At 38.5% G+C, this 13847-nt stretch overlaps 1 protein-coding gene across 2 annotated transcripts in view; it reads left to right on the top strand.

Moving 5' to 3' along the window:
- LOC144494935 (transmembrane channel-like protein 1) overlaps window positions 1-13260 on the top strand; it is a 107421-nt gene extending 94161 nt beyond the window's left edge. For both annotated transcript variants that reach the window (XM_078214559.1, XM_078214558.1), the window contains 7 exons: window positions 114-242; window positions 369-436; window positions 3757-3996; window positions 5325-5450; window positions 6352-6430; window positions 7872-7959; window positions 11554-13260. In XM_078214559.1, the coding sequence (XP_078070685.1) occupies window positions 114-242; window positions 369-436; window positions 3757-3996; window positions 5325-5450; window positions 6352-6430; window positions 7872-7959; window positions 11554-11813 (990 nt within the window). In that variant the 3' untranslated portion in view covers window positions 11814-13260. The remainder of the gene's footprint in view (window positions 1-113; window positions 243-368; window positions 437-3756; window positions 3997-5324; window positions 5451-6351; window positions 6431-7871; window positions 7960-11553) is intronic.
- Window positions 13261-13847: the final 587 nt, after the last annotated feature.

The following is a 13847-nucleotide window of genomic DNA, read 5'->3' as shown; positions in this document are numbered from 1 at the left end:
GTGACCTGGCGATGTGTTCAAATTTATGAAATAAACAATTGTGATAAGTAGTTGAGGTTTCATTGGAAACTCAGACCTGCCACATATTAAAGTTCATTTCCATTTTCTCATAGGAGTTTGTCCGGCTCACTGTTTCAGATACCTTGACGACCGTCATAACTATACTGATTGGAGATTTTCTCCGTGCTGTTTTTGTCAGATTTATTAATTACTGCTGGTGTTGGGACCTGGAGTATGGATTTGTAAGTACTAACTAATTATGGTTTTATATTCAGATACACGCATATAATTATAATGTAATACGAGAAACTAATTTCTAATAATTGCTTGGAATAAATCATTGAATTAAAATCATTATTTTTGTCTAGCCTTCCTATGCAGAATTTGATATCAGTGGGAATGTTCTGGGTCTGATCTTCAATCAAGGCATGATATGGTGGGTGGAGAATAAAGGTAATACTTAGATTGTTTTCAGAAACATTCATAAGACTTCTTACCTCACGCTTCAGCTGGTCCTTCTGAGGAAGACGGAAGCCATAGGAGTCCATGCGTAAATCCTATGTATTCCTGTTTCAAGATTCATGTAGGAAGTGAGATGGGAGGTTTATTGGATTCACCTTTCTTAAATAGAAATACGACAAGGTAATTGTCTCTTGTACCTCCTATTAATATCTTTATGATTTATGTATTGAATGACATCATAAGGAATGGTTTCAGAACATCTGTTCTGGAATTTTCTGAAACAGCTGTGATGTTCATTTTGCAGATGATGCTATGCTGTTGGCAGACTCACTTGGGGACTTAATAGGTAACTTTTAGACTTTATATTTTCAGCAAGGAGTCCAATCAATCTGAAACTCCTGTCGGAAATACTGGTGTCAGTATGATTTTTTGACTTTAGTTATCCCCTCATACTCCATCCCCAGAGGGTGGTGGGAATCTGGAGCTCACTGCCTGAGAGGGTGGTAGAGGTGGGAACCTTCACAACATTTGAGACGCATTTAGATGAATACTTGAAATGCCATAGCATACAAGGCTATGGACCAAGTGCTGGAAAATGGGATTAGAATAGATAATTGCATGATGGCCGGTGCAGACACAATGGGGCACAGGGCCTCTTGCTGTGCTGTAGAATTTTATGTCCATGACTATCTATTCTCTGTGTAGTTTGCTTATCTTATCTGTCACAAGTAGGCTTACACTAACATTGCATTGAAGTTATTATGAAAATCCCCCAGTCCCCACACTCCAGCACCTGTTCAGGTACACTGAGGAGAATTTAGCATGAGGGAAAACTTAGCATGGCTAATGCACCTAACCAGCACATCTTTTGGACTGTGGGAGGAAACCGGAGCACTTGAAGGAAACCCACACAGACGTGGGGAGAACGTGCAGACTCCACACAGACAGTGACCCAAGCCAGGAATCGAACCCGGGTCCCTGGTGCCGTGAGGCAGCAGTGCTAACCACTTTGCTGTCGATCCTCCAGAAGGAACTCTTCAGGTGTAGACAATAAAATGTAACAAAACTTACTCCAACTTATAAATCAAAGAGAAAGGTTTAATAAAGAAACATCATTACTCCAACACTTGAGGCCTCACCCAGGGCCATTCCAAGCAATTTAACAATTCCCAACAGGTTCTTCTTTATACTGAGTCAGCTGATCAGCTGATCCTCACATCATTTTGTCATTGGTTACATAGTTTATTGGGTCAGCTGACCCTTACAGCTTGTTACCATTGGTCACACTACAACAGATCCGATGCTATCATCGGTTACATTCTAACATGTGCCACTGTGCCGCCCTCTACAGCTACCCTTAATACCTTATTATGATTGTCAGGAGAGAAATTTTGGTGGAATTGATATCAGTCAACATACACCAACATTTTTAATAAGTTATTATATTATGAAACAATAGATGAGAGTGAACTGTTTGGATGATATTTGCCTTTCCCAATTCTTGGACGATAGCTTCTTTACCTGATTTATTTTTTTGGATTTGCTGTGTGTGATGAGGGAAGCAACAAAAGAAATGTCTTATTTGTTTACTAATAATAAGGTGGAAAAATGGAAAGGTCCTTATTCTAATGCTGAACAAATTTTAACTGTCTTCATATTGTAAAAGATATCAATACTTGTACTTTTCAGATAGGATTAAACTTTCTGATATTTAACTAAACATTTTCACATTCCTAACGAAGAATTTAAAAAAAAGCTGGTCTGTCTGACAGAGTGGTCAATAAACGTGGAACAAACTATTGTTTCCCTACTTAGCACATTTCCTCTACCAGTGCTCAGGTAGATGATGCTAATGAGTTAGCACTCGAACTCAACACCACTATCAAAGTTTCCTGGAGAACAGACTCCCACTCCGTTATTGCCTTTTAAAATGAACACAACTAGACTAGTTACCATTGTTGAGCTTATACCTCTACTTAGGATTTTGCTGATCCTACAAATATTGTAATCATAGCCAAACAGAAAAATGTTTGAGGAAATTCCTAATGTTGTTTTCCATTCTATCTCCTAGTGGTAATAACTCAATTGGCATATATTTACGACTTGAATATCCAACTATTACTGCCAACCATTGTCACTGCAATGTGTAAGATATGCTGAATGAACATATCAATCTTTAATTTAGCAAATCAGCAAAGAGAAATTACCGATATCAGAAAGTTTCCCAGCAGTTTTGACTGGGAAGTACAAAAATATATCATATGTATCTTAAAATATTAGCCTTTATTGCAAGAGGATTTGAATACAGGAATAGTGAGGTCTTGCTTCAATTGTATAGAAACTTGATTAGATCGCACCTGGAGTGGTGTGTGCAGCTTTGGTCGACTTACCACAGAAAGGATATTACTGCCTTGGAGGCAGTGCAGTGACGATTCACCAGTCTTATTCTGGGGATGGTAGGATTGTCTTATGAATTGAGTTTGGGCAAACTGAGCCTGCATTCTCTAGAGTTTTGAAGAATGACACGTGGTCTGATTGAAACTTACAAAATCTTTAAAGGAATAGAAAGGGTAGAAGCAGGTAAGATGTTTCCCTTGGTTGAGGAGTCCAGAACCAGGGGGCACAATTTCAAAATAAGAGGGAAGCGACTTAGGACCAAGGTGAGGAGAAATTTCTTTATACAGAGAGTTGTAGATCTTTGGAATTCTCTACCCCAGGAGGTGTGGAAGCTCAGTCATTGAGTTTGTTTAAAGCAGAGATTAATAGATTTCTGATTAACAATAACATAAAGGGTTATGAGGACAGTGGGTGTAAAAGACAACCATGATTGTATTAAATGGCAGAGCAGGCTTAACAGGCTGAGTGGCCTACTTCTGTTCCTATGTTCCTATAGCTACCTCATAGGAAACAGAAACATTTTCAAATCAATCAATAAGAACAGATAATTGCATTTTATTATGCCAATTTCTATTCAAAATATCGTCCGGGTCTCAGTGATCTCTTTCACCTTGCTACTGCTGCCAGCAGAAACAGAGAATTTGGTGCTCAGCTAAATTTCCATTCACTGCAGTGGGACTGGAGAATCCCAGCTGCGGGTGAGGTCAGAGAATTCAAGCCACTATTTGTTTATGTTTGTCCTCATGAATCCATCCTCAACAGCATTAATGCAAAATTAGTTAAGCAGAAGGAATTCCCTAGTTGAGTTTAATTTATAATTGTAGAGACATAACTTGAACATCTCCTTATCTTTGTAATATAGGATGTAAAGCAATAATTCCTATATGTTTTCCTCAGGATGGGTGCCTTTTATGCTCCGTGTCTTCCAGCTATCAATGTTCTACGTCTTCTGGCCTCCATGTATCTGCAGTGTTGGGCAGTCATGTGCACTAATGTTCCACATGAGCGTGTGTTCAAGGCTTCAAGATCTAATAACTTCTACATGGCCATGTTGCTGATCATCTTGTTCCTGTCGACACTGCCTGCAGTTTACACCATTGTCTCAATACCACCGTCTTTTGATTGCGGTCCATTTAGGTGAATAACCCATTGCTTAGAAATTGACCAATTATCTAATTATATTCTCACTTGTGATCTACACGCACACATTTTCTAGCAGGGGCCACAGCAATCAAGAGAAGAAGCTGAAAGTTTTGCAGTCAGCACTCCTCAAGTTCTGAAGCTATGTGCCGCTGAAATTGACTCACTCAGAATAGATTAAAACAAAATCTAGGACTTCTGGTCTATTAAGTTACACACTCATATAGAATTTGTTAAGGGGTGTTGTGGGAAATTCTTTTAGGTGGCCTAATTAATTTAAAGACTAAATATTTTCATTAAACATTTCATTTCACAAAGGCAAGGAAAAGTTTATTCAGTTCAATGAAATTCTTCAATTAAACTAGTTTTATTAAAACATTGAAATGTTAGAATCAAAAACATTACAAATTAAAAATATTCAGACATACAATTAAGACAAGACAAATTTCTTTCGGCTGAAAGGAAGATCTCTGATTTCACCTGCACAGCAAATTAGCTTTGAGGCATTCTCAAAAGATCTCCAATTTCATGCCAAAAAGCAAAATGGTTGTACTTTTTGTTATCAGATTATTCAGCCCAGCACTTAATTGAAAGCAATTTCATTCATTCACTGTTCTGTCAATCTAACAATGGCATGTCCTTCAATCAATTATAGTCTGACACCTTCAAATATTGATCTGTCATTCGTCTGTCCATTTTACAGAAGTTCTCTCCCAAAAATGGCTTTTTATGATTCAGTATTTCTCTAACCAGTTTAAACCGGCTCTAATACCAAATGAAGGAATCTTTATCTTTTGGCATTGTCCCCTGACCTGGATGTGCATGGGTAATTTACTTTGTTGCATAATTTGTGCCTGACTTGTGCTGGTATCTTTCATGAATACATCTTTCATTTTACTGGCATGTTACAAATGAATTTCTTTGAGACATTATTAATATGTTACTTAAATATTTTGTATTATTCTTAAACCACATATTTAAACATTACCTGCTAATTATCCTCATGTTGAGTATTTAGAATTAATCAGAATTCTCAACTACAGGGGGTTTTCTGGAGGGAGATCAGCTGAATTCCCAGAGGAACCATGCAAATGGTTAAAAACTGCCTTTCACACACTACTTATCCAACAACTCTGCAAGCTATAGCTAAGGAGATCAGGAGAAGTTTAGGGTAGATCAGGAGAAGTTTAGGGTAAGCAGCCTTACAAAATGAACCATCAAGGGAACTTTTAATACCATCAACTTTTAACTTAAGTTCACAGCAAGCATCATAGCAAATTTAAATCAAATATAATTGCTAAATGCTATTAACTTCTATTTGACAGTGGGAAAGAAAGAATGTTTGATGTCATCCAAGAAACTCTGGATAATGACTTTCCAGCATGGTTCGGGAAAGTTTTCACTGCTGCAACCAATCCTGGTTTGATTCTGTCTTTCATTTTACTCATGGTGTAAGTATTTTAGCTTAAACTTTTGTGTTTTAAAGAATTGGTGCCTCTTGTCTCTTGGCACTTCTATCATCCATAAATGTTTCCAAGTATTTCTGAAATTTTCTATTTATAGCTTCTGAAGTCTGTTTTAATAAATCCCCTTAAAGGGAGTTCTTTTGTGACTCAGCTGTTAAGGCAACAGTTATATACATCAAGAGGTGCCAGGTTTGAGCACTTGTTTGTGGTGAATTAGGTGATCTTATGTAGTTGGCAGTAGGGAAGCTACAGTTGTCGTCAATGTCCATTGGTAAGGAAGCAAAAATGTCCTCGATCACTAGCCCAGTGTCCCTGCTGCAAGTTTATATTTTTCGAATGAGGATTGTATTGGTCTTATTTGCATTGTATCCTGTTACTGAACAATTTACTGACATTGCTATGGCTCATAGATAACTTGCTGACTTGGACAAGATATCACTGGTAACTAACAATCATAGCCTGGTATAGAACTTCAACAGATGAAGAGTGGTGAAAGTTAACAGAAGCAATGAAAATTAAAAAGGGTGCCATAAGAAGAAAATTATAGATGTGGCTGTCTTATGTAATTCCATACATATACACTTGGGAATAATTGTTTATTAAAGAGCCCTGGTGTCATTGATTTTGAATAAGATCACCTACATAGCTTTATGATGTGATCATGAGAAAAGTACAGATAGATTTATAAATCTGTTGTTCAAGTATTTATTTCAATGAATGATAAAATCCCATGGGGCAATTTGAATGCCTACATTTGTGATATGCCTTCCAGACATGCAGAGACCTTTGATGAGACTGTTTTACATTTTACATGGTTTACTGTTGCGATGCAGATTACTGTTAGATTAAAGAAATCAACCATGACATAAATGTTGTTCATTTGCAGTTTGGCTATCTATTATCTTCAGACAACCTCCGAATCATATAAGGCTGCAAATTTGGAATTAAAGAAGAAACTACAAAATGTAGGTATTCAGCTTATCAAAGAAATAGTATGTTTTATAGAAGTACCCTATGTGCCTAAGTATTACAAAAATGACTAAAAGAATACACTTCACAGCATGTTTCAGTCGCCCATTGTCACTATAATTTATCGTCAGAGTGGCTCAGCAGTGGTTGACTGAGAGAAGACACTTTTCTATGTTTCCTTTCATTAATTTCTACTGCAATCTTCTTGGATACATTGTGATATTCTGCTTGTAACAGAAATTCTGTGCCTCTAGCTCATTTTCATACAAAGGAACTCATTGGAAAGAGAAAGCGGTCTATAACTTCAGAATTTCAAAAGTAACCTCTGCCTTCTCTTACAAGATCAACAGTCTTCTGGGGAATGGAGTCAGAGTGATATTTTATTATGCCTGGAGTTTCCACTTTGCTCATTCAGCAAGTAGGACCGAAGGATTTGGAAAAGAGACTTTCTCCCTCCTATTTCTTATTATATTCTAGAATGTGTGTGTATGTGTGTGTGTGTGTGTGTGTAAGAGAGAGAAAGAGAACGTGTTTATTGGTCATTTAAAAAAAAACCTTGACTTTTAAACTTAAAATGAGTTCTGATGTGATGCTCGACTGTTTTCAAAGACTGGAGGGACAAAAATGAAAGCAGTGGAGAAACACAGGGTTGGGAAGACGGGGTGGGGGGGTCCTTCAGTGGCCACAGGGAGTCCATAAAGAAGGCATGCCCCGTCTTGACTGGCCACCATCCCGACTAGTGAAACCTGTGGGATTGCACACTTGCCGTGGCCCTCTCCAGGCACAGCTAAAATCCCAATGGCGGTGGGAAGGGGCTCTTAAGTGGCCATTAATTAGCCACTAAAGGGCCTCAATTGGCCCACAGGTGGACAGACCTCTCAACACTTCCCCAGCCAATGGTAAAATTGCAGAGGGGAGATTGAGTAGGTGCCAGGAATGGCACCCATAACATGCCATCCAATTTTATAATCCTGCCCCCATCTGCCAACCCCCCTACCCCCAGAGGGGCCCATAAACTCCAGCCTAAATTTCTCTGTATATTTCCTCAGTCTCCATGAATGGGAGGCCTTTCCCTCTGACTTCAACAGAAGTCCTGTCAATGTCTCAATGGATTACTGGTAGTCTGAAGTGGAAGACAGATTACTAATTGCACTTGGCTATTGTGGAAAACACTCATCAAAGCTGCCTCAAGAAAACGTTGATACTTCTTCATTGCAGCAACTGTAAGAAGGATTCTGAATCTGGATGAACTCTTCAGTTTAATATAATGCAGTCAAACCTAATCCCAATTCTTTTCTGTGAAAAAATTGTCAAATATTCCTCGAACATGATATTCCCTTTAATGATGCTTAGGAATATTTGAATTTAATAATATTTATCCCTTCTTTCGTCACACTAAAAAGAGAATTAATTTATTTTTGTTGGAATTATTGATAGCAAAGTGATGAAAATAAAAAGAGAAACAAACGGAATGCCACAGCTGCAGCAGATCAGATGGAGGAATTGCAGAATTCCATGCAGAAAGGTACGAAAAAATGAATTCAGATGAGAAATAAAAAGATGCTGAATATTGTTTCCTGCTCTGTGATTTTGCATCGGCGTGTACTTTGCTCCTTCCATTATGTACGATTAAATAACTTTTGGCCCTGTAAGTCATGAAGTTATAGGATCAAACAGCACAGAAGGAAACTGTTATTGGGTTGTCACAATGGTTTTCTTGTTGTATTTAAAACTATCGTTCCCTCAAGTAGCCAGACAAAGTCACAGAGTGATTTCAAGATGATTTATTGACAACTGCAGCACCACAGGACTCTGATTTAAGTCATTCAGACAAATCAGAGTGTGAAATTCAGAAATGCACAAGCAATTATAATTCAAATTTGATTACAAGTAAATACAAGTCTGGGAGTTATCTCTATGCACTCACATTCATTCATTAAGGTTACATCGTCTATAAAGTACAGTTTTTAAAACCACGATCACCTTACACTTGCTTAATTATAATATCCAATCAGCATGAGATTTTAATTGCATCAATTGAGTATTGTTTTCAACTGTCTTTAAACATCCCAGCTATGTCTGAATGTTAGAACACAAATCAACTCCCCTTTCCAATTGCCTAGTTTAATGGCCTCTCTCAGTATGAGACATGAACAATATTTCCTCCTTTCTTGTCTGAAAGTCAGGTGTCTGGAACTAGCTGCTGACTATTCTGCAGTTAAACATTGTGCAGGCTTTTGTGTTTTATCTCTTTTAACCTTTTCAGTGGACACAGTTATTAATATGGTTACTATTCTCCTCCATAATTATTACTATGGGTATTATTCCCCCTCAGAAGCCATTCAACCCATTTTGTCAGGGCATAGTCTTTGAAAGAGCTATCAAGTTAATGCAATTATTGTTCTTGCCCCGTAGCGCTACATGCATTATCTTTATTCATTTCTCTTTTGAATGTTAAAGTTGAATCTATTTCTGCCACTCTTTCAGGCTGCAAATTTCCAATGCCTTTTTTAAAAATCAAATTCTCCTCATGCCCCCTCTGATTCTTTTTCAAATTATCAAAAAACTTATTTGCTCACTGTCTGGTGTTTATCCATTGGTTTACCCATTAACAGCTCAGCCCAGTTTACTATGGTCAATTTATTTCCAATCCCTTCATTGTTTGTCTTACTTTAATATAGAAGCTTTGTTGCGATTCTTGCTCCTGCCTCTGGAGAATATGGATGTCAGAACCTGGTCAGCCCACTACAGCTTCTACCTAACAATGTGGAAAAATAATTCACAAAGACTTCCTTCATGGGAGCTCAACAATCCAAGTATTAGTCCTCCCTAAATTGTGAACAACATTGAAACGTTAAATTATTTTCTGTCATTCGATTTCCTGTCATCTTCAGATACTTACATGAGTAGAAAACAAAACAAAAATTCCTCAACTGCGATGGTCAAAAACTTCCTAAGTGCACATGAAGCTCAGACTTTCAGCAAATTATAATATTGAGATAAGTAGTGGAAATAAGAGACCTTGGAGTGCATGTCCACAGGCTCCTGAAGGTGGCAGGACAGGTGTACAAGGCAAGAAAGAAATAATATGGAATGCTTTCCTTTATTGGATGAGGCATTGAATAAAAAGTAGGAATGTAATGTTGGGGCTGTGTAGAACACTGGTTAGGCCACTGTTGCAATTTTATGTACACTTCTGATCACCACATTACAAGAAGAACATAATCGTTTTGGAGAGAGTACAGAGGGGATTTATAAGAATGTTGCCAGAGCTTGAAAGTTGCAATGTTGAGGAAAGATTGGATAGGCGGGGTTGTTTCTCTTAGAACAGAGGAGGCTAAGAGGTAACCCCAATTAGGTACAAAATTATGCCTAAATAGGGTAGGCAGGAAAGCCCTGTTTCCTCTGGTGGAGGGATCAATTAACAGGGGGCATGGATTTAAGGTGATTGGTCGAAGGATTAGAGGGGACATGAGAAAAATGTTTTTCACCCGGTGGTTGGTGAGTGTCCGGAATTTGCTGCCCGAATTGGTGGTTGAAGCTGAAATGCTCAACTCATTTAAAAGGTACCTGGATCTACACCTGAAGTGCTGTAACTTTCAAGACTATAGGCCAAGTGCTGGGAAGTGAGACTAAACTGAATGGCTAGTTTCTTTTTTCCTCTTTTTTAGCCAGAGCAGACTCAATGGGCAGAAAGGCCTCTTTCTGTGCCATAACCTTTCTATGGTTCTATTTATTCATTTGCTACATCAAAGACAGATGATTCTTTATGTAAAACTACAATCAAGACATATGCACAACTGCTGCTGAAACTCAGCCAAATATTCATAATGGGTTCAGCTGTCAAATTGCACCATCACAGCTTGAAACTGAAAGAACAGATTTTTTTCTACTTCAAAACAAATGGCCTGTTAAGCAAAGAATTCCAGGAACAGATGGCTTTTTTTGGTTTGTCCCAATTTGAACTGGGTTTTCCACATGATTCCTGACTCTTCTGAGATTCTTTGACCACTTCAACTTATGGAAGGATTCCTGATTCCACAGAAATTGTGGGGGTGGTAGGAGGTTTGAACTGTCTACCCCTGCAATAGAACTGGCAAAGACAGGAATGCTGTGTGCAAGCTCGCTACTTGCATTGTGTCCAAACTTGCTAGGAACGGGAAAGGGGGCAGGAATTGCAGAGTCAGGTTCCCATATTGATCCAACTCGGTGAAAATCTGGGCACCTATCTCTAATTAGAGATATCCTTAGAGGAGTCCTATTCTAGGTCAGCAGAACGCTTGCACCTCATTTGTCATACAACCAAAAGTAGAACGGAGTCTCACATGAAATCTGTGAGCTGCCAGCATCCAATTCTCACATCTGATTTGCAATCCATGAACCGTCATCCAGAAATCTGGAATGTTGAGATACAATGGGGAAGCTCTTCAGTATTGACTTGGCAACGTTAGAGCATTGATTTGAGTAGGCACAAAGGGTTTACATTGAATATTAGATATGTGACTTTTGTCCTAAAGAACAGCCATTTTTAATTTCCCTACAATGTCGGAAAATCCCTGTGAGTATCTCTGGAGGTCAGTTTCACCTTCAACACCTGAGCAATAATTTGACAAAGTGGATCACTCACTCACTCACTGAAGAACTGGCAGTTTTCTCCTGGTTTCAAAGGGTGAAGGGAAAAATGAGCCTCTGTTTCTCTGAATATGAATATATTTGCATTTACACTGGCATTTACAGTTTATATCTGTAGATATAAAAGAGTAAGAAGTCTTACAGCACCAGGTTAAAGTCCAACAGGTTTATTTGGTAGCAAATACCATGGTATATGCTACCAAATAAACCTGTTGGACTTTAACCTGGTGTTGTGAGACTTCTTACTGTGTTTACCCCAGTCCAACGCCGGCATCTTCACATCACGATATAAAAGATTCCATAGTATGTCTTAGTTAAGTGGAATTAGGATAGGGTGTTGATATAGAAGTCTTGTTGCTATTGTTTTAGATGGATATTTGTACAATTAATCATTTTAAGTTTAGTTTAATAACCCGTTCTTTCCAGGCAGAGAAAGGCTTTTAAAAAGTAAACAAACACGAAATTTGTCTTCCTATTTATTATTCAGCCAACCAAAGAGCACCAGGAGGTGATGTGGATAAGAAACCAAATGGAGTTAATTCTTTGAATGAGTCATCGGCTCATGGTGCCCATCCACCCAATGGAAGAGGGATGAGGCTTGCTGCTCCACCGCGAGTTGCTGTGACTCGACCACCAGGACCAAGAGGACCTGGCCAATTGCCAGGTCTGCCTCGTTATCCTGGACCACAGCATTATCACGGAGCTCATCCAAGGATGCCCAGAGGTGGTGCTGCTTATAGATCATAGGAACAGAGAGACTAAAATATAACCTTACACCGCTTTAAATTAATTAAAAAATGTACTACTGTTTTGAGTGAATTTTTTGTGAACAAAATACATAATTCAAGAACAAAGCAATCATATAGTGTAATAAAGGATGTGTATCAGCTCATTGCTGTAATAAAATTGAACTAAATTCAGAACATGTGTTAGTTGTACTCCTTAATGATTTTGCTAATGAAATCTAGGTTTTGAATTTGAAAGAAATCATATTTTTTCTGATTTGCTTGTTCCTTTGCTACTTTATTGTGAACACTGAACTTGCAGGAAAAAAATAATTATTGGTCTATTCTGATGGAAATGCTACAACATCAAAACACGCACAAGCATCTGTCCTGATAAATATGTACAATAATTGTCTCAGTCATGATGGGGCTATGTTAAGGCTTAATGGACCTCTGTTAGACTACCGTAGCTTATTGTGCTCTTCACTGTAGGGAGGGTATTGAAATACCAGACAATGTACAACACAGATTCATGAGGATGCTGTCTAATGTGAGGAAATAAAAATAATAAGGAAAATTTGGACCTTTCTATCAGAGTGAATTGACTGTATGCCAACAGGAGTGAAGTGCTTAAAATTAAATAAGAATGACAGAGGCTAGAACGAAGCAAATAGTTTTTAGTATTTTATGGGTTTAATACAGAGGTCAAAGATACAAGATTAAAATGTAACAAATTTTGGATACAAACACACCAATTAAGAAGAGCAGAAGTAGGCCACCCACCCTTCAGCCTCTCCTGCACCATGCAGTAAGATCATGCTGATCTGATTTTAATCTTAACTTCACATTCCTGCCTACCCGTAATAACCTTCCACACTCTTGCTTATCAATATGCAAGTGCAATCTCTTCACACAGAGAGTTGTGTCCGCAGGAAATTTTAACAATAGAAATAGGAGTGGTGGATAAAAGAACAGAGGATAAATGAAAATGGAAATAGGAAGGGTAATTATGATTAGGTATATTTGCTTGCATGGAAGGTAAATATCAAGTTTATTTATTAATGTCACAAGTAGGTTTATATTAACATTGCAATGAAGTTACCGTGAAAATCTCCTAGTTGCCACATTCTGGATACACTGAGGGAGAATTTAGCATGGCCAATGAACCTAATTAACCTAATCAACATGGACTGGTTGAGCGGAAGGCCTGATTGCAAGTTGTAGATTCTATGTATTTCTATAAATGTTCAACAAATTCACTGACCTCCTCTTTGTGGATTCAAGTAAAAATCCAAGCCAGGATCCAGTGTGGATCCCATTCCCGTGATTTCTCTCTTCAGGAAGAAGTGTACCAGTGGCTGTGATTAGCAATATGTTGGAAAAGATTCGTTAAGTCTATGCATTGTGAACTGGTTTTATATTTGTACACCCCTCTAGGAAATAGAACCAAGCATTAAAAGTATGGTCTTTACCCTGCTTGGACTATTTATTGAATACAAGCACATTTCTACAGGGATTTATCATCTTGATAGGTTTGATGCTTTTACAAGATTTAACTGCCTTCAGTAACATGGTCCTGTGGCAATGGCGGGGAGTGGATCCAGGTCCAGGCCAACATGGGCTGCCCATACTGCTGACTGAAAATCCCAATTGACACAGGATCCTTCTTCAGAAATGAAGAAAGAGAACTCGAAATGTTTGACAGAATTTTCCCAAAACCGGTGTACCATGAAGGGGTGGGGGTCATATGGGGAGCAGGGGTATCATGAAGGGGGGGGGACAAACCGGCATTAATCGGATTGCGATTTTCCCACACTTATTCATTTTTTGGCAGAGAGGCGAGTTTTGCACTGGTTCTAAGCGAGGCAGGTCTGAAACACTCCGCCAAGCCCAGCTTCACAGAAATCGGGCGACCCAATCTCAAAATGAAATTGATGACTCCCCTTCCCTCCCGCCATGGATATCAGTGAACACAACCCCCCAACTCCCCTCATTGAAGGAATGTGTATCCACTGCTCTCTCCAACAAAGATTGCTGGTGTTGGGTCATTGGAGGC

This window comes from Mustelus asterias, chromosome 6 (assembly GCF_964213995.1).
Source record: "Mustelus asterias chromosome 6, sMusAst1.hap1.1, whole genome shotgun sequence".
NCBI classification, from domain to species: Eukaryota; Metazoa; Chordata; class Chondrichthyes; order Carcharhiniformes; family Triakidae; genus Mustelus; species Mustelus asterias.
The sequence above is the reverse complement of the archived record's forward strand: the minus strand, read 5'-3'. Positions and strand labels throughout refer to the sequence as shown.